Raw genomic sequence first — 20774 nt, forward strand, 5'->3', positions numbered from 1 at the left:
GAAACGAACTAAAGAGAAGATAGGATTCCATGAACAAGAGTCAGACTTATTAAAATGCGTCTTGTTTCTGATAAAACACTGAGCATTCAAAGGAGTGGTTCTGAGGAGACAAGTAAGAAGAATGGTTACTCAGAAGTTGGGATGACAGTGAAAACGCTGTGTGTGTTCAACAGTCAATTCATTTACTAACAATAAGCTTTGGGGACTTGGGCTGCTACAGCCTCATCTCTTAGTCTGAAAGCGCTGTTATGAACATTACTGTTAGCGAACTGTCATTTTTAACGTTTTTCTTCTCAAGTTTTTTATTCCAATTATAAAAGCTCACATTTACTTTCAGCAAATAATCATCAGTGTGTCATTATGCACTTAAATACATGCACTCACAAACACAACCAAATACCACCATGACAGCAAAACGGAAAATCCTGTAAGAAACAGACTCACTCTTGAATGGAAAACAGCTGAAATTCCTCTGATTGCACATAAATGCAAAGACCATTTGGGAAAGTATAACTCTCCAAAGTCTTGTGTTCGTTAGCACTGCCAGCACTTCATGGGGAAAAAAAGCACAAGCCAAAGGTCCAGACATACGGAGCCCTGTATAATTTTGTTGCATGCAAAGCATAGTTTGTCTCAGATCAGTGGTTCTCATCATGGTGGTGTCTCTACAGAGCCTCTACATACATTCGTGCCTCTCGTTGCCATTTTTTAAAGTAACTGTCCACACACTTGTATTTGTACTGAACTTATGATTAATGACATTAACTTTTTTTTTTTTACACGAGTTTCAGTATGTACATCAAATACAGAAAGCAAAAACCCAGCAGAAAAAAATCAAAAATCCAGTCGAGGCTGTGTGTTGAAAGACGTTCCCCCGCCAGACTGCCGACATCCCATTCAGATCAAAGACTTCTGATAATTATTTGACCTAGAACTGATATTTGAAATGAATCACTGCGTGTATGTAGCATATGTTTGTATGTGTGTGTGTGTGCGTTTGCATGAGCATGTGTGTCTGTGTTTGCACCACATAACCGATGACAGTTCTTCAGACAAGATATGGAAATGAGTGTAAATAACAACCATATGGAGAAGTTGTGTAAACCACGTGTGCAATTTACTGTGGCAAAGATGCAGAACAAAACTATGGCTATGCAATTGTTTGTCTGTTTATTTCATACACGCCCCCTGAGATTCATGGTTTCCATGGAGACCTATGTGGGTGGTGGTAGTGGGGACTCAGGAGAGACCTTTTCCCCGCTCAGGTTCTGCTATGCTGATTGTCCAGCACTGAAACACATTATTTAACGTACGTGGCCTTGAAAAGTTTATATCCTACATGTGGATAACAATTTAAATGTCTCATGTTAAATCCAACGACTGTACTAATATTTTTTCAGAACACGTCTGAGTGCAGGTTCTATTGAAACTTCAGTCAACTCAGTCCATGCAAAATAGATCAAAAACGGAAAATGTAGCATATGGTCAAGTTCTTAAGATTTTTTTTTTCATGCATCAAAGTAAAACTGTATTTGTGCAAATAACATAAACTATGCTAGACTTTTTTTTCTCTTTACTTACCCAAGCTTGAGCCACTGGCAGTTATGTGGATGAGAATGTGTAATTTACATTTTGACAAAGCCCTTACATAAATAAAGTAGTTGTTCCTGGTACGTTGAAGCTTTGGCCATGAACACTGTATAGTCACAAGCACAATTAGTCTCCATTTCTTTACATTTTCCTACAGTGCAGAGCTGGAGACTGTATCCCAATTCATTAGAAATAATAGTCCTTGTATTGCGACTTGGCATTTTCAGAAATCTCATGAAAGACTAAAATCTCCTTATCAGTGTGGAAAAGCGGATGTTGCATTGCCAGTTTCACTTCCACCAACAGTGTGCTAATTACCCTGCAGCGTCCTCGGCTCCCACAGCTGTTTTCCAGATCTCTGAGGGAAAAAGAAACAAATTTTGGAAGGCTTGCTGCTCAAAGATGGCTCTTGAATTGGAATGGAAAAATGTCAAGTGTAATGCTTTCTAAAGACTGGGATGAGACAATTGAAAATCCTTCGTGCCAAACAGAGAGTTTGTCACTGCCTGACACAGGCGCAGTCAGGACAATCCCTTGCATACCCTCTGAATTATTTACATACTGCGGTAAGGGCGCATAAACACAACTGTTATAAGCCTTGCTGGGTGAGAATGGACACAAACATCCCCTGACAGCTATCATATTAAAATGTTCAGCCTCAGACTATATGATGGTGGAAGAGTCCATATGGAAGAACAGGGGGCAAAGTATCTGCAAGCAAAATCGAAAATACTGATTGAAGCCCAGGGACCAATATCGCTGTCATGTCAGTGGCCATCCTAGCGCTGCTTAACTTATTGATCATTTAATAGTTTTTGTGCCGAGGCGGTCGATGGTGATGCAGGGATTAATTTCTAACATGTACCTCCCTGCTGTCTCTATGAAAATACCTGCAGAGAGCATAATGTCGGGTTATTGCATTTTTGATTGGTTTCAACCAAAAAAAAAAAAAGTTTTAAAGTTGAAAAATAAATACGGGGGGAAAAAATCACTTCTCTTCTGGTTGGTTAGTTACCATGAAAAGGCAGCGTTTCAAGGATTCTGGTCTCCAGGGCGCTGTTCTCTATCAATACCGGTTAAAGGAAAGTCACTGTAGCTTACTAATGCAAGGGCATTGGATTGCTGAACATACGCAGATGCTTGTTTCCATCATAAAGGAGGTCCTTCAGTTGGCATGCATAACAAAAGAGAAAATAACCCTCTGTGCTCCTTTCTTTTTACAAGTCCTATCTGTTACATTTTTCAAGACATTTCCCATCACAGCTTTTTTTTTTGTAAGTTACTGACTTACTTTCTTTTTAAAATACACTTATTTCCATGTATATATTTTATTTCAGATACTTCATGTGAAGTAAACTTCTTCCTACAAATAACTGAACAACACAATTAAACTAATGGCAGATCTGACATTCAGCAATCTTTGGCATTTGCTGTCATTACTTTTCCAACACTTTCCTCAAGCTATTCAGTAATTCAGCTAATAGTAAAAAAAACAAAAGTTTTCACACATGCAAGGAGTAAACACCGTGATATTGTTGTTTACTCTCTATAAATGGAGGCTTGATGTAATGTGTCACCTCCTGTTTTCCTCTTTCATCTCCTCCTCCACCCACAGACTGACTGCATGTGCTTTAGTTCAAGATGTATCACTGTGTCTTGAATTCTAGAAGAAAATACAACTTTCTGACTGCTCTGACGACAGAAACATTTACTCATACGTGCAGTCAACAGTTTAATGTATCATTTGAAATGAATGACTTTCACACAATCCAAACACAGACGTCGTCTTTAAAAGAGCTACAGGAGAGATGGTTTATTTCTTCACATTGCCGTGTGTTTTTCAGTGTTGTTGGCTTTGACATCTTCAAGAAACCTTTGAGGAAAAACATGAAAAAGCTCTTTCAGTAACAGGGAATGAGCAAAAAAAAATTATTGCTCAGGAAAATAATTAAAAAATATAAAACTAAGATTGATGTTTGGTTTTATGCAATGAAATAATGTTGGCACAACAAAGTACAAAATTGTGTTAAGTGGCAAAGGAATAGCTAGACATCTTAGGAAATGTGCTTTATTGCCAAGAATTTTTACACTTTGGTGCTGATAGGCAGATTTTACTCTTGAACAGAGCTATTCCCTTCTGAATCCAACCTCTGTGTTAAGCAGAGTTAGCTGGCTGCAAGCAATGGATTCATATTTAGCTAACAAAAATTAATAATGTTCTGGTTTAACTCGTGCTAAGAGAGCGAAGAAACCATTGCTCAAAATGTATAGCTATTATTTGACTCATTAAACACCACACTGGTACTTCAATCTTAAAGCTGGGATTTGTTTTTATTTATGTATGTATTTATTTGCCTACAGCAGCTTTAAATTGTGTCAAAACCTCAGATGATGTGTTCAGGAAATCATGAGACAACTTAAAGCTGCAGTTGCTAGAAATGTGGCCCAAAAAATGATCAAAAGACATACAAATGAATGTCTTTTCTTGTAGACATGTCACTATGGTGTGAAGTGAATCAAAGAATATTTCTACATTTTGAGCAATGTCTGTGTATGAGTTAAATCAGAAGATCATCATTACCTGCAACCACCTAACACTGCCCAAAAGTAGAATCAGTCTATCAGCACCAAAGTGTAAAAATGCAGATATCGCAGCTTTGTCTATAAAAAAAAATAAATCTCAGATTAGGTGTATACAGGAAATGATGAGATGACATTTGTTAATATAGTTGAAATGTGTACATCAGAAATCCTTTCTTATCCTCAGAAGAAAGCATGGCTCATCCTTGTTTTTATTCTAGTACTCCAAAATGATTGCCATGACACATAATGCTTGTTGTCTATGTGGCCTTTTTATTCCAGACACTTATGCAACAAGCAATAAACACACAAATGCTAATTCTTACAATTTCCAAATGTCTTTGGTGTGCAGCTGGGCATCTGGAAATACTTTCTCTGGTTCCACTAAAACAGAAGCCGTAAGTAGCCTTGGTAAATGGTTTTATAAGCAGTTCACTGAAGCATGTTGTCTCCTTACCTGAACCCTCTGACCTGTATCCCTCACATATTACCACTGATACAATTTACTTTCAGCCAATTTCGGCACAGATCAATGAATCCCTCAATTGGTTGTTCTGCTTAGGCTTAAAATCTGCTCTCATTCTTCGAAGACAGTGAGTCATCCATGTGTCTATGTCCTTTAGGAACTCTTACATTCGGAAAACATAAATTAAAGTCCAATTTCTTTGTGAGTCATGTTTTCTCCAGTTATATTTGGTTTCAGCTGAATAGATTTTAAGGAGTTTGTCTAGACTGGGGTTAGTGCAGATGGCAAACAAGGGCCAGTTTTATTGCCGAGAAGCAAACTTCAAAGAAGATTTAGCATCACTGTTGACACTGAAAAATGTGGCCTTTAATCATTCTTGTCAAATAGGGCACTCATCAGGAACAGGTAAATTTATCTTCCTGTTTCATAACACAACATACAATAATGTTATTTCCCAACTCACTGAAAGGTGCATTTACATCAAATAAACACATCCCCACTATTCACTGTCACTTCATCTAGCACCAATTACCTGCATTTATACCCATCCACAGCTGAAAAGATGCAAAACAAAACAAAGCCACATACCTCTGTATACCATGGCTGTCGATGTGATCAACCTGCCAGCAACAGAGAGTTGATTGACTGAAAGGCTAATCTAATCAAACCAAACAAGTTGTAATTAACTAAATTCACTCAAGATCCCTGCAAAGCAAGTTTACACTTTTAATCAGCAGGCTTGCCTTGGCCTGCATAACACACTTTGGTGGGCATTTTTGCTGGTTCTGGGTGTAATTTTTACCACAGACGGGCGACAGGAGGAAAGTCTGGGTGTGGATTTTGGGGTGGTGGTGGGTGTCATGTGTTCACTCTTTAATTGTCATGGTGCTGGAGGAGTGAGGTGGGAGGATTTGGACATAGCTCACATTGTTACATTATAAATCCTGCTCTCATGCAGGTGAACAGCACATTGATTTTTGCCCAAGAATAATAGCCCTTCAAGGCTGTTTGCTTTTGTTGATATGTGGATTGTCGTGTGTAAAATGAGCTGCAGAGATCTTCAAGGAGATGATTACACTCATTAACTGACAATGGGTGCGTTCACGTTTTCACTGTTGACTGTTTTGTACAGTCATTGCAGCTGTGAATATCGTTATTACAGTGACTTCTTCTGCTAGCTTTGAAGGTGTAGTCTTCGGTAAAGAACTGTCTCTATGAAGTTTTCATGAAATTGGGTGTACACACTGTTTCGGCTGTATTATTCAATAGTTTTCCTCATGTACATCTGGCAGGACTGATTTGCTTCTATTCTAATCAGTTTAGCTGTCTTTCCATAGCAGCTCCTATTTACTGACACTATGCTCATAAATGCAATCCGAAGCATATTTTTTGGCAGTGCCTCTTTTCCCAGGCTTTACACACTTAACTACTATGATTGGGCTCCGCATGCAGGTGACCCACAACTCAGTACTGTGCCCGACCACCTCCTGTGCAGACACACACACAGCCCTGGTGCTGCTGCTGCCACACTGTTATCGTGCTGCTCATGTTATGCCTTTGGTGTAGACCAGGAGTCAGCTAGTGAGGAAAACATTTGCTCAATCCCAGAGTAAAATAGACTGAAATTCTTTGACTTGAAGCCCGGCAAAGAGCTATCCTTGATCTCAGCAGTGCCAAAAAAAGAAGCTGAAATATGTCTAGACTACCTTTAAAGAAACTATACTCAAAACCAAATCCTAAAAATGTGAATGAACTAAGCTGTCAGTAATTAAAAGCTGCATGGAGTCCAACTAATTTACACCATTTAATTCTCTTCATCTTAAATTTGGTAATTATTGCTATTTTTAGCAGCATTTTGAACAGTATTCATTGCAGTGATGTTTGTCTGAAATGAAATTACTTTCAGACAGGAGTGTTTGTCCTGAAGTGGGAAGATATCAGAAGGTCTATCAGTGAAGCAGAATTATGTATTGGGTTACTTGCACACTAATCAAGTTGGTTCTGTTAAATTTTAGATGTTCAAAACTGACTTCAGATTAAATTTCTGGCTACTTAAACAATGATAATAGGCTGTAAAAAGCAAACTTTAGAATAGTGTGAAAGGTCATGTCATTCATTCAGTGGAAACTGAAATATATCACTATTATACATTCAGCACAAACTGACAAAAGCACTGTAGAGTGGAACCGTCAGCGAAACATAGCTGACTACTCAGCAAATCCAGCCAAATATTATGATTTCCATCCGTAGTGTAAATAAGAAATGCAGGTTTGGACAAGGGGACTCAGGCCAGTCTTTCAGGCAACCACCAGATTGTTGCCTTGGACATATTCTTCGTGGAAACAGATGGGATAGGGTGCACAGTGGCAGACTGTTGCTATTATGGTCACACAGTGGGGGCAAGTTATGGAAAATGTTCCTTGTAAGGCAATGCATCATGGTTCATTCACTCTCAAAGGCTAAAAAGAAATTAATGAGTGACTTTGTGAAAGTAGAAAAAGTAGGAAAACTTGTGATGTGAATGCATCATGTAGACTGTATTTTCTTACTCTTGTTTTTCTTTAGAGTTGAAATATGCGCCGCTATTATAGAAGTTGTGCCATTTGTCTGATTTTCAGTGACAAAATGCCTAAATGCTCATCACAGTTTCATATTGAACATCACAATCATAGCTCCATCACAATAGCTCAATCGGAATCTCATTTTCAGTGCATTTGTCACGTTAGTACGCGGTGTACGTGCTGCAGAGGGGCGAAAAAAGTATAATAATAAGCAGAAAGACAAAGAGAGGAAAAGCACGAGCTGATGCCAGTGGTATCAGCGGCCTGGGACTGAGAGAAAAGAGAAGAGAGAAACAGAGAAGCCTGCTGGGGGAACATAACTCCACTCTGTGTCCCAGCGCTAAGAGAGGAAAGGAAAAGAAGATACAATGCAATATTCTCTTTGGAATTAATTCACTGTCTCTTCTCCAAGAGCATCTAATTTAGTGTTGCTTGCCTTCCTTACTGTCTCAATCTACCCTTCGCTCTCCGTCTCACCCACTTTCTTCATCCGTCTCCTTTACTATCTCGCTGTTTCCATCCCACTCTGTGCCACCCCCTCTGCTCCCCAACCACCACCACCACCTCTCTCCCTTTACTGTCTCTCATTCTCTGCCTTAGGCTTCTGTTAGAATGTCTTTGTGGCGAGTGCAGAGAGAATGAGAGAGGCCTTGAACACGACTCAAGCAGTCTAATTGGGAAGGAGAGCACGAGAACCTGGAGACATAGAGGATGAGAGAGGGAGCGAGTGGATATGAGAGACAGAGGGAATAGGAAAGGAGAGGGAACATACTGATAGAAACACAGGAAGGCAAGGAAGAAAAAAGTGGTTATCCCCTTATCCAGTGTTTTAAAGAGGTTAACCTCATTAAAATTGTGGCTATGAAAATGCTGAGGGCTTGAAAGATAATAAATTCTCATGCCAATAGTACATGCTCAGTCTGGAATCATAGATTCTTCACCTATTAAATTTCAATTTGAGATTATTTCTGCATCCTAAAGGTGCTATTTCCCCCTGTCCACCTGGATAAGAAAAGATAAAATCTTTGTGCCTAACCGATTATGGATTATTGGATTATAGAAAAAAGAAATAGTGGACATACCTGCCCAACTCCTTAACTATTGCAAAAAGGAAAAAACAAAACAATAATAACATGGCGCTAGTTTTTAGCGGCTGAAATAAAAACAGCAATAAATGAGTCAAATATGAGAAGGTCACTGTGTTTTCCAGCCCGTTGCTCATCCTAAATGGGTCCCCGTGGTCTAAATGAGGATGGATGTGAAGCTGAAGAGGATTCACTGGTCTGAGCTCAGCCTCTTGACAAGCCGGAGGAAAGACAAGGGCAAAAGAGGCGAGAGAAGAGTTTGAAGAAGGACTTGCTCTGGCGAGGTTTCAGATGTAGCGACGCGGAGGATTTACAGAATACAGCTGTAGCTGCTGTGTTGAGTGTGTAGGCTGGCAGCAGAGACTGGGAGGAGGTCAGGGGGCCTGTACTTAGTGTACAGATTTACCAGCAAGCCTCGGTGCCAGTAGCCAATCCTCTCTGATCAGCTCCTCTGTTGCTCAGTTGTTCGCCTCTCTCCCTCTGGTATATATGAAACTAATGAGGTATTTTGTGTCAGTTTTATGATTGCAAAACACATTTGTCAGTCAGATCATAAAAAAAAAGTATAATCTTTAAATAGTCTTTTTTAATCCAACTACAAACAAAAAGCAATGCCAGGAAAGGAACACTGTTTTATTGATGTCGTTATATGCAGGATTAGCATAAGTTATCATCAGTTGGCTCATAAGTTGTGTTGTTTAAGACAATTCAGTGCACAATTTCTTTCTGAATAATCGTCTTTGGGGATGATACTTTTATTTAACAGATTGCGGATTCCACTAAGAATCATGTCCTATGCAGACAGGATCTGGAAAGCTGAAACAATGGGAGGTGTTGTGATGGTAGGAACAGAGGGCAGCATCTCATTAACATGATAGCAGACTTTACTGTGGCCACTGTGGATGATTTATTAGTCTTGACCAAGTGCATACAGTTATAGGTCTCTATCTACATTAAACCATAAGACACTTGATATCTTCTATGATTCATGATGAGGAGCTCAGAAACACCTCAAGGTCAGACTGATAATTATGGGATGTTGAACGATGACATCAGCTTAAAGTCTGAATCTTGCCCCTTTCTTCCTTCACTTGTGGAATATTCTTACTATAAGTGTAGAGATAAGTGTTTACAAGTATGAAATTCAACAAGACGCCTTGTGTCCTTGATAAGCAGTGCGTTTCTAAGCGATCCATTATTGACCGACACTGAATGTCACAGAATGATTATAAATTGTATGCGTGTCCTTGCAAGTGGAGAATATTTCTTTAACATTTTAACATTTTAATCCAAGGGGAAAATCTTTTCTCTCTTGTTTTCACCATCAAGTGATATTTAATCATTCACAAAGTACAATAAATATGCAAAATATATTAAAATAAATTTGATTAGGCCCATAATGATAGTTGCCAAGTTAGATTAATAGGTATAAGTTTGAAATTGCAAAAGTACAATTGTGAGATTAATTTGATACAAATCAAATTCATCAAAATCCTATTGGAGATGGCTGAAGTATCACACGTCACACAAACTATACTCAAAACCAATTCAGACATTTATTGATTCACCATCACTGTACAAAAAAAAGCAAACAAACTTGACTTTCTTTCAAAAATGCCACATCTGGGTGATAAACCTACATCAGTTATACTGATCCACTGGTATCTGAATATGGAGCCAAAACATGACAGTATAGTTTGGCATTAAAAATGATAATTTGGCATTGAAAACAAAACCTGACAGAGAAAGTAGACACTGGAATTGAAACATTTGATTTGAACAAGGGGTTTCGGAACTGAAAAAAATATTTGGCACTGAAAAAAGTTCCACTGACAAATCAAACTCAGATCTTACACATGACTTGTATTAATTTTTATTTATTTATTGTAATTTGATGCACTTTTCAATGACAGACACATAGCTGAAACTGAAAATATAAAATATTTAGATGTTTTTCTTCATGTTTGTCATTTTACAGTGATTTTTTTTTTAGGTGAAACTGGTTTCAGTTTCAACTATGTGTCACCGTTTTGGTGACACATAGTTGTGTAGGGAGGGGTTTGAGAGGAGGTGTGAAGAGTAAGTTATTTACATATAATTTGTATACTAAGGACCTAGTCCTCCCAGATGTGTGACTTTTTATTTCTTTCACAAACTAGAGAATTATGTGTGTTTCAAGCACAGTTGATCAGTTTCATTTAATTGTGGGAAGCTAAAATTGTGATTGCTGTTCATATGTATTTGATTAGCATCCCTCAAACTGTGTTAACCATCAGAAGTGAATGTAGTAGACTACTTTACCTTTGCCCCTGGCTCCGATGAAATCTCTCTGCCTCCATCTTCACTCTTCATCATAAGAAGTAACGGACCATCTCCATCTTCTACCAGCCTCCCCCTTTTGTTGCTCATTTAGATTTTTGGAAATAATCAGCTATTGATTGTTTCATCATTTGAACATAGTAACAGCAAAATGGATTGTTTCATACATCTGGAATCAGTGAAGAAGAAAATGTACTATTTCCAACTACAACAGCCAACACAGTAGATAAGTGTGGTGATCGGAGGGGATCCAGATCAGCCTGATGATCTTCATGCACTCGCACAAATGTGATTACATGAAACTTGAACTCTCAAAGATGGTTGCATGCACGACCATTTTAGTTGCTGTCTGGAGCCCTGTATTACTATAAGCCTTAGAGTAATTGTATTTCATCAAATCTACAGTATTGACAATAGTGTACTTGTAATGTTATGCTAAAACTATGCTCGTAGTCTCACATTCCAGCTCCCTAGCAGCAATACATGGTGAAGTTGTCTGGGTTGCACTTTTTGTGGGGGCAGACATCTTTCCACAGTGGAAAATAGAATAGCATAGTGGTGCATAATTCTGGAGTTTGTGAAATAAAGCAGATGTCGCTCATGTCAGGCTCCGACCAGAAGGTTTGGAAGGAGGACACTAGCTCATTAGTATGCAAATTATATGTAAATCACATGCCTATTGCCCCTCCCCCAAAACTCCTTCCCCCAACACCAAAACAGTGACTCAAAACTGAAGTTGAAAACAGTGACACTGAAAACTGCTGACATCACAAAAAAATCTCTGTAAAATCACAGATGAGACAAAAAATTTGAAAATTGCCACTGAAAGGGACATCAAAATACAAAAAGTATTAATAATAATAATAATAATAATAATAATAATAATAATAATAATAATAATAATTATTATTATTATTATTATTATTATTATTATTATTATTATTATTATTATTATTATTATTTATAATATATGCATTTTATTTGTTACTGTAACTTTTGCAGTGGCAGACATCTTTTTCCAAAACTAATACAACTTTTCTCCGATGCAAACATTTCAATTCCAGTGCTTCCTTTTCCAGGTCGGTTTTTGTTTTCGGTGCCAAAATTAGTTTTGCCAAACTAAACACTGTTTTGGCCCCATATCTGAAGGGATGAATATAAATGAAATCCCAAGTTGACCATTGAGGTTGCTGTGTCATTAAGATGATCATATTTCAGTTTCACCTGAAAACATTCCTAGGCCATAAAATTATCTGGATGCTACTGTCAAATAAGTATGTTGAAATATACGTACGCACTTTCCTTTTGGTCACCTTAACACAATCACTGGCCATTACATTGCATCTGCCTCATCCTAGGAAAAAGACAATACCACAATAAAAACACAAAGACTAATTATTGTTAGAGAGTCTGCATTTAGGATGCTCATAAAATGGGGAAAACTCAAATAAATATATTTATGATTCCTGTTTATTGTCAAGCAACCCATTACAATTAGTTAATTTCCTATTGACAGCACATAATTCCCCAATTTAATCCGTTGAGAGGGGATGCTTGTGCCAGATCTGCACTTTAAAACTCAACGAGGCTTTCCAGAGAACAGCTACTCGAAACAGCAAAACTCATCAATGAGCCTCCAACTTCCTGAGGCTTGAAAATGGAGCCAGTGGGAGTGAAAGAAGAGGTTGGGGAAATGCTGAAGAGACTGATTATACACAATTTAAAGTCCCCACCCGGCAGGCGTTTTGAAAGAGCTGCTGAGGAAGAGGGAGGAGGGAGGGGGAAGAGGTGGAGGAAGAGGAGGGGAGGAGGAAGAAGAGTTGTCTCCACCAACGAGACAGCGCCCCAGTCGGTTTGCTGTGACCGACCGTGAAGCGCACATCCTCCGACCAGCCAAACGGACTGGCCCGCAGGCTGCGTAAAGTTGCGCTGCGTAACCAGGGAAGTTATGTGACTGTACCTTCAAAGCAAACACGTTATATTTGTTTTTTTTTTCCCCTCTGAAAAATATAAGATGTGGATAAAGACATGTAATGTAGCGTTAGAAATATCACTAAATACAGAAGAAAAGCTTTGACTAGTGAGGAAAGCACCGTTTTGCGCAAACCTTCATACCTTTTGAAAGCGCTACAGTCCATATAGTGTAAAATAATATCCGAAAATAAAAACAAACAGTTCACATATTCATTATTTTGGCACCACTAGGCATCATTTACAACATATTTTGAATAAAAAGTCAAACCAGACGGTGCTTTTGTAAGCGAGCATCGGAAGTGGTGATTGCAGTGACTGTGGGGAGCTTGACAGCAGTTGTCCGGGCGCATTGAGCGCACACGTCGCTCTCTCCACTACATCGCACCACTGCGGTAGCAGCGGGAACGCAGCAGCAGAGGAGGACCCGGCAGGCTCACTTCACTTGTTTCCTGCACGACAAAATCCAGGTGGCGACTGTGTGTCTCTCTGCCCACTTCATCGCAGAGGAGGACTTTACCTGAGAGGACGCAGCAACAGCTCCCAGGGCAATTCTTCCTGCAGCCCGGCGAGAGCGAAACCCGGAGAACTTTTGGCTATTTTAGCCGAGTGATTTTTTTAAGCACATCTCCGTAACCTTGGAAGTCAGACCTGATTATTGTGAGAGGATGGGACCGCTGCTCCTTTCCATCGCGCTGTGTCTGAGCGCCGCTGTCCCACAGCACGCGAAAGGTGAGTGGAAAAGTGACAGTCTGTCAGTATGGTTGTCATAACATTTTTAACACGATCATCACCTTAGCGTGGGAGTACCACAGAACCACCAACAGTGATCTGGGGTCTTTACACATCGAATAGAAAGATTTTTCCAAAAGGGGGGAATCCCAAACGAATTGTGCAACAAAATGTAATGCGCGTCTGTGGTGAGTCTGTATTGTTTGCGGAATGCGAGCAGTCTGTCAGCACGTTTTGCCAGCAGAGAACAACCGCTTGCAGTGTGTGCACGACTCGTTAGCTAATTGGTTTACTTGTGTACAAAGGACACTTGTTTGAGTCGATCAAAACAGATTATGAAATGTTTTTTTATCCGTGCGTAATTTCACTTTGATACTGGGCCAAATCTGGCCGCGCATGAGGCGCGCACAATTAAGGTAAAAATGTGCACAGCTCCAGTAATTTTTTTCCCTCACGGTGATCATCTTCAGCTGCCTGCTTCGCTTCTCTGTGATTCCTCCACAGGATAACACAAGCTGAGGGTCATATAGCCCTCTTCGACTGATGTAGAACGGATGTCACTTTTCCGTTCTTTGACAAACTAAATTAGGATAAAAATAAGGAGAAATAGGAAGATTTCCTTTCACATGGCTTACAGACAGACCAAGATGTTATCATTTAGAAGAGATAGAGAGCCTCCTGTGTTAGTTGTGGTGCCATTATTGACTTGGATGACATCACAAGAAGGTCAATTTGGTTTTCAAGTCTGATCTATAGTCTGACGGGCAAAAAAACTGCCTAATGTGGAGAAGAGATGGCTGAAATCTTATAGATTAACCTGACTCCTGGATCAGCATTCACATCATTTCACATCCTCCCCTCCTTGTCCCTGCCAGTTCTCTGCTGATAGGAATGTTTAAGCTTTTGTCTGCCACATATTTTCCATAAGCAGCGGAGAACAGTACCTGTGGGATTTTTCTTCAAGAAAACGGTGTAGCCCCTATGGAAGTGGGTCATGCCATCCTCCCTGTCTCTGTTCATTTAGCAACATGCTTGCCTCAGGAGTCACACATGTCAGACAGACCTCAGTCTCTGCACCAGGACTGTGCCTCAAGCAGAGTTTCTAAGGCTCCCTAAGCCTCATAGTGTCAACTCTGAGTCAGCCGTTATAAGACATAATACTCCCTGGTAGGCTGGTGTAATTAATGCAGAGGAAAGGCAGGGAGATGTGGTGCCGTGGGTCGACTTGTTTCGAGGCTCAGCGAGTTAAAAATACACCACAAACTAGTCCTGCAATTAATCATATCCCAGTTAAATTTGTGATATGGTGAGGGGATTTTTGTCCATCTGTTTTTCTAAAAAGAGAACAGCTGTAAGTTCATCCACAGTAAGGAGGTGGCTTAAAGAGGAGATGGAAGTGGATGGAGGGTGTTTGCTCTGCATTTTAACACCCTTGTAGCCACCGTGGTCAAAAACATTCTAAAGTCAGACTGACAGGGCTTTAAAGCAGTCGTTCTCGCTTTCGCAAATAAAGCGATTGAAGTATTATAATGTGATTTCAGATTTTTGTATTCTACTTCACTGTTGTCAATACTCAAAGACGGCTCGTGTCTTCAGAGACAGCTGCTATCAAACACTATTGAGGGTGTCACAGGGTGCCTCCGTCAACTGAAACAAATTGATGAGCTAGAAACATTCACCTTCAGGTAAAACAGACTGCATTGTTCCAAGTCAGTGTGCAATACATCACTTCCTATCTTTGGTTACTGGTGCTGACTCTCACACATTGTTTGGGATCCTGCCTGTCCGCCTGGACAAAGCACATGACTGCACCCATGGGCCCTCTGGATGGAAATGTAAGATGCTTTTGTGCTTGTTTAGAGAGTCAGTTTTAATGAATTTTATGCATCTTAATTTCAGCCTCGGTCTTGTTATAATGGCTGCACAATTAGAGCCTTTTAGGCAAATGGACAGCCATCTGGAGTGGCAGTGCGATTGTCTGCTATTGGCGACTCATGATTAGTGCTAATATTTTGGTTTGCTATTCATTTTGCTCAGCAATTTCACTTGTGTGACACAGTTGAGGAACTTTGTCAAACACAATCAACTGATTTCTGGAGTGTTTGTGCATCTAGATTGGCTTGATATTTTCCTCACTGTCTCATTTTTGGGGTTCAAACTTAAGGGGAGAAAGTGACCTTGCTAGTAGGAATGATGTCTGCTACATTTGGATTAATGATATGGACATAAGATAGATGGAAATAGTAGTTTTATGTTAGTTAATACTACCATTTGTTATTCACTTTCTTTCTTTTGGAGACAAAATACAGGATTGAGTAAATCAACTGAATGTCCTTAATTTACTTTAAGTTATTCAAAGTGAACTTCTCCAAATAGCGCTTTGGTTGGTAACAGTTGAATGGATGTTAATGGAAGATGCATGTAGATGATAGTGATTCATCTGAAAGCTCTTTGCATTTGCTCGCCACTGAAGGTTGTGGTTGATGTACGGGTGACTTTTAATAACAATGACTTGTGACCTACCTCTACAGTGCCCTTCACTCTGGTTTTAAATGGCACAGTCTTCAATCAGTGGGGAGAGGTCAGACCTCTGTCAGATCGGCAGCCATGATAACCAAAGGCAACTCATTGGGCGACAACCCATGCATAAAGAAATGCACTATAGGATATTAGAGCATAAGAATCAGTGAAGTCATAGCGTTGGACGCTGTCTTTTTGTTGTATTTGTGGAACTTAATTGCATTGTCGGTGCAGATGTGCCTTAATCCCTTTTAATTTGTGAAGGAGAATTCATATGTCTCTTATGCTGACGAGTCAATGGATACAGTACTATTTGTCTCTGCTGTAGTCGGGCCTCTGTCGTCCTGCCTACATTTCATGCTTGACTTATTGGGAGGGCACTAGAGGGACAGTTATAGAGGTTGCGAGGACACAAGCAGAGGAGGCACTTACCAAAGAACTTTAATAAAGCCCAGAGATGAGGACGGCGGTGCAATGGTAAAATAAGTTGTTTGAGCCTACATGAGCTCTTGTAGACTTTCAGGCAGAAACAAAATGAGTGTGTCACTGTTGTTTTGCTGTGTCTTTGTACCCGATTTCCTCCCTTGTAATTGAGTCATCATGTGACTGGTCGTAAATGTCTCACTCAAATAAAACGCCAAAGGAGGCGGTGCTTTACCACATTTTAGGCTAAGTTTGGGATTCTCAAGGTGACATCAAAATGATCAGCTTTGCATTTGTATATCAGAGTGAAAAGGAAAACAAAAGACAAACAAAGGGACTGATCATCAGTAAAAAATAGCCTCTTTTCACATAAGACACTGCCTGTCTTTCCTCTAATCCTCAAATCAATGTCTGCTGTTTCTATTCACAAAACTCTGGAAACATTGATTCTGTATTTTCCCAGACATGTTAAAGGTCTGTCGTTTGCAAAGAGCAGCGTGTTACATTATGACAGCTGGCTTAAGCACCGACTTTCTTAGCATCCTATTAATGCCACTGTCAAAATTCGACCTGTGACTGTGCCAGGAAGGAAAAAGAGGCAGAAAGAGCCCCCTTAAAACAGTCAAAAGATTATGTGGATGTTTCATTTGTAGTAGCAGTTCATGTTGAGACTATGTCAGTTTTTCCTGCTAAGAACATGCAGCAGCCTGTCCTTTCATATTTTGAGTATTCAGAAGACCACATGCTGGTTTTAAGTAATCCCACTGGGTCACGATAAATGACTCAACTATTGGAGGCACGAGGAGGCCCACAATGAGTGTGTACGTGGCAAAAATAGCACATTATACAGTTATATGGTGCTTTGAAATGCATGTACTGTAACCACTGGACAGGTTTGTTTGAAACTGTTGGCTGAGGTTCATATATTATATTTAGCCTGAAGTCGATGGTGTATTTTTATAGTAGATTTGATCTCAAATTGTTGTTTGAACGATTTATTTTAATGTGTAATATGCAGCAGGTACATCTGATGCAATATCATTGATATCCAGAAGAGTACAACATATATTGCAAAATTGCCACTGTAACTAACCTTACTGGCAGTAGATAGTGGGTGGAACACAGCATCAGAAAACATGCATAAGACTCTATATAAAGTTACATTTGTGTGTTGTTTATATTTATCCATAATCAGCATTTTACTCCTCGGATGAAGGATTTTTATTTTTTTCACAGACCAAGACAAGTTATTCATCATTTTCTCTATGTATAGCAGACACAGAAGAGCTGTTTAAATGTAAATTTTATCAAGACTTTCGAAAGGTGTTAAATCACCGGCTAAACTGACTTTAATGTGGTGTTGAAATCAAGTTTTAATCAGTCTATCTGTTGGCACTGAACCACATTCTTTGGAATTCATCCTGTTACCAGAAAGTCAAAGTTAATCATGATGCCGTTTCGCAACTGATGGCAGTATGCGCTGTGCAGAAGACTAACAACACATTTTTATTTACTGTTGCTCTGTGTGCTTCTGTCAGCACCTGGGGAATATAACTGAAGTGATCCTCAAATTATACTTTTTTCATTTCGTTAAGTAATTATGTACATTTCTCACTGTGTGTGATAAGAGCTTAATGCAGAGGCTAGAGTAAATACTCATTAGACTCAAAGAGTTCACAAACAAACACAGACATGGGGGTATGTTCAGTTAAAGTGTCAACAGTGCAATACCTCCACAATGCTCACTGAAATAATAATTTTAGGTTACATTGTATGTTCTTGTAATATTTTAAAAATAACATTTGATGCGTCCATGGTTGATTTTTCTGATTCCATTAGAAAACATTTCTGTAGACCGTACCACACAGTAGCCTGGCATCATCAATCATAGTGGGCATTCTTTAAATCACAGCCAATGTAAGATTAGACCTCTTAATCTTAGAATTAAGAAATATTAAAAATGATTTTTTTTTTTTTTTTTTAAAAAAGAAAGAGTTTTGCATTGGTCTCATTCCTAGGGCTCTCTGCTTCCTTTGCTTGCACATGAAATGTAGAAGCACAAATTTCATCATTTTCTGTTGACTTCAGCAGTGTAATTACTTAGCAGAAGCCCAGATACTCCTTTTGGGAATCAGTAAAACACTGCAGTTTGATGGCAATAGAGAGTAAAGAGAGGGGAAACTGTGTGCTGCTTCACTTGAAGTATTTTCCTGTTTATCTTCAAAATATTTCTATCTGTCTCTCTATCTGTCTTCATGCCTGTCTTTTTTTTTTTTTTTAAACACTTGCCTCTGCAGCTGCACGGTGAGCCCATCATGATATCGCCAGACATCTTGCACATGTTTGTGCGTTGGAAGGGAGGTGAGAAGTGGGAATGCAAAGCTCACTGACAACCATCAGTGTGCATTCCTCATGCGAGCCAAGCACCATTTCTATACTGTAGAGGGCGTGGCTTCTGAGCGCCATGGACCCACCTGATTTGTCAGTGGGGTGTCACACCAGCATCAGCCATTCATTATCAGTGTTGGCCATGAGTGAAAGAGTCCACCTCTCCACTGCCGATCAATAAGAAGAATAAATTATTTGGATTAAGTGCAGAACTGCAGCAGCCTGCGAGTCTGAGGAGGTGTGAGCACTTTCAGCTTGTTTAAGTTTTACTGGAAGGCCAAAGCTTTAAGACAGTGAGGTTAGAACTGAAATGTAATTTGCCCGAGTGTAAAGCTTGAACATGGCTGGATGAATGATGCACAGACATTTGAATGTTTGATGTTAACACAAAAAGGCAGCTCCTGACACATTTTTGTGATGTGATATCTCTCTGCTCTCTGTGAGAATATAAAGTCTTTTAGTGCTTGACTGTGTGCTCATATTTTTTTTTTCTTCCATCTCTTGAAGACTTTTTCCCCAACAATGCCATCAGTTTTATAGTGTTGTCAGGTGAGTGCAGGGCATCCAGCTTTCAATTACATTTGTAATGGGAGGCAAGTTCATGAGTCATTTTTTAAATAAATCCAAAGCCTGCAACATTTATGCTTGCATTTATTGGACAAGGGTGCTTTAGCTTTTGCAGACTGAAGTTAAGCCCGCCTTAGTCAAAATAAGATTGAGGAGTTAAAGCAATGAGCTTTGCTTTGGTCTGTTAAAGTCCCTCCATTGGGTTCTGAAACACCACTGCATTTTCAATAAGCTCAATCTACTTATTTAAGAGCAGATGGGTGCAGGTGGCTTAAGTTCTTACTTCCAGCAAGCCCTAAGCAGATGTGGGCTACTCATTCCTCTTCAAAGACGTAGTTAAATCATGAGTCACTATCTAACTGTCTATACACCAAGGTTAGAAAGGTGACTTGAATCAGTAACGCATTCCTTTCTTGCATGAATGTGCAGTTAATGCACTACAGAAATGTAAAAAAGAGATTCACGTTCATGTAAATGAACTGAAATACTATCACTGTTAACCAACTAATGCTCTAATCTAAAATGCCATGTGCTTGTAGTCCAATTTTTTGCTATTCTCCATCATTCTTCAATATAAAGAGCTTTATTTGAAAGTGTGCCTGTGCTTCATCTTATACCCACACACACATGCTCTGGACTTGACTGTATTTTAACTTATTCATGAGTGTATTAGTACCTGTACATGGTATGCTGTGTGTCTCTCAGTGTGTGTGTGTGTGTGTGTGTGTGTGTCTGTGCAGAGATGTGTGGGTTTCAGTGCTTGAAGCTCAGAGAGGTAACCCAGAAATGTCATCACACAAAGTCTAGGCAGCAATTCTGGCTCTTTTGCACAATGTGGATGTGCATCCATACTTCACTCATTTGCCAAAATACAAAACAACATCCCTTTATTTATCATGTCAGCCAGCCGACGTTTACACTAAATTGTGCTGAATGCCAACAAGGGTGTGTTTGGTGAGTGATTGATTGAGAGCAAGAGAGGCTATATGTTAGAATAAAAGGTAAAACATGTTCTTGATTTTTCTTTGATAGTATCAGTCTACATGTGCCAAATTTCAACTGTAAGTCTGTGCTTCAACTCAAATATGAATAAACTTCCCTGGACTGTTTCCAAGTACTTTTCAGAAGGGGTGTTTGAAGCAATGACATAAACTTTGTGCAGTCCATTGTGAAGTGAAGTGCAATTTTTTCAAAAAGTGGAATATCTTCAGTCCAGATGTTTTAGATTACCCTTGGGGTATGTAGTACCAGGCAGAGGGAGAGAGAGAGAAAAAGAAAGAGAGAGAGTCAAGAGCCAGGATGAAAATCCCCTTTAATGTGAAGTTCAATGATCAGAAACCACTCACCTTCAAACTTCAAAGTAAGGCCCATTAGAAAACTGAAAAAGAGTGATTTTCCCTGCTGTGTAATCACAGCCCATTGTCGTTTACAGAAAGGGCAAGGGCTGCAACAAGTTGCGCCATTTTGGTCATTGTCAGGTATAGGTAAGAATCCCATGATTAGAATGCTTTTTCCCCCCTTTCTTTAGGGGTGAGGGGGGAATACAGGCCAACTGAAGCTTTAATAGATTGA

The 20774-nt window shown here is 39.5% G+C and overlaps 1 protein-coding gene across 3 annotated transcripts in view; it reads left to right on the forward strand.

The window, feature by feature from the left end:
• Positions 1 to 12896: 12896 nt before the first annotated feature.
• Positions 12897 to 20774, forward strand: part of LOC111581162 (EGF-like repeat and discoidin I-like domain-containing protein 3) — a 103627-nt gene continuing 95749 nt past the window's right edge. For 2 of the 3 annotated variants that reach the window (XM_055011524.1, XM_055011525.1), the window contains exon 1: positions 12897 to 13304. In XM_055011524.1, the coding sequence (XP_054867499.1) occupies positions 13241 to 13304 (64 nt within the window). In that variant the 5' untranslated portion in view covers positions 12897 to 13240. The remainder of the gene's footprint in view (positions 13305 to 20774) is intronic. The other variant, XM_055011523.1, reaches the window with a different exon arrangement.

Source organism: Amphiprion ocellaris, chromosome 6, assembly GCF_022539595.1.
Source record: "Amphiprion ocellaris isolate individual 3 ecotype Okinawa chromosome 6, ASM2253959v1, whole genome shotgun sequence".
NCBI lineage: Eukaryota > Metazoa > Chordata > Actinopteri > Pomacentridae > Amphiprion > Amphiprion ocellaris.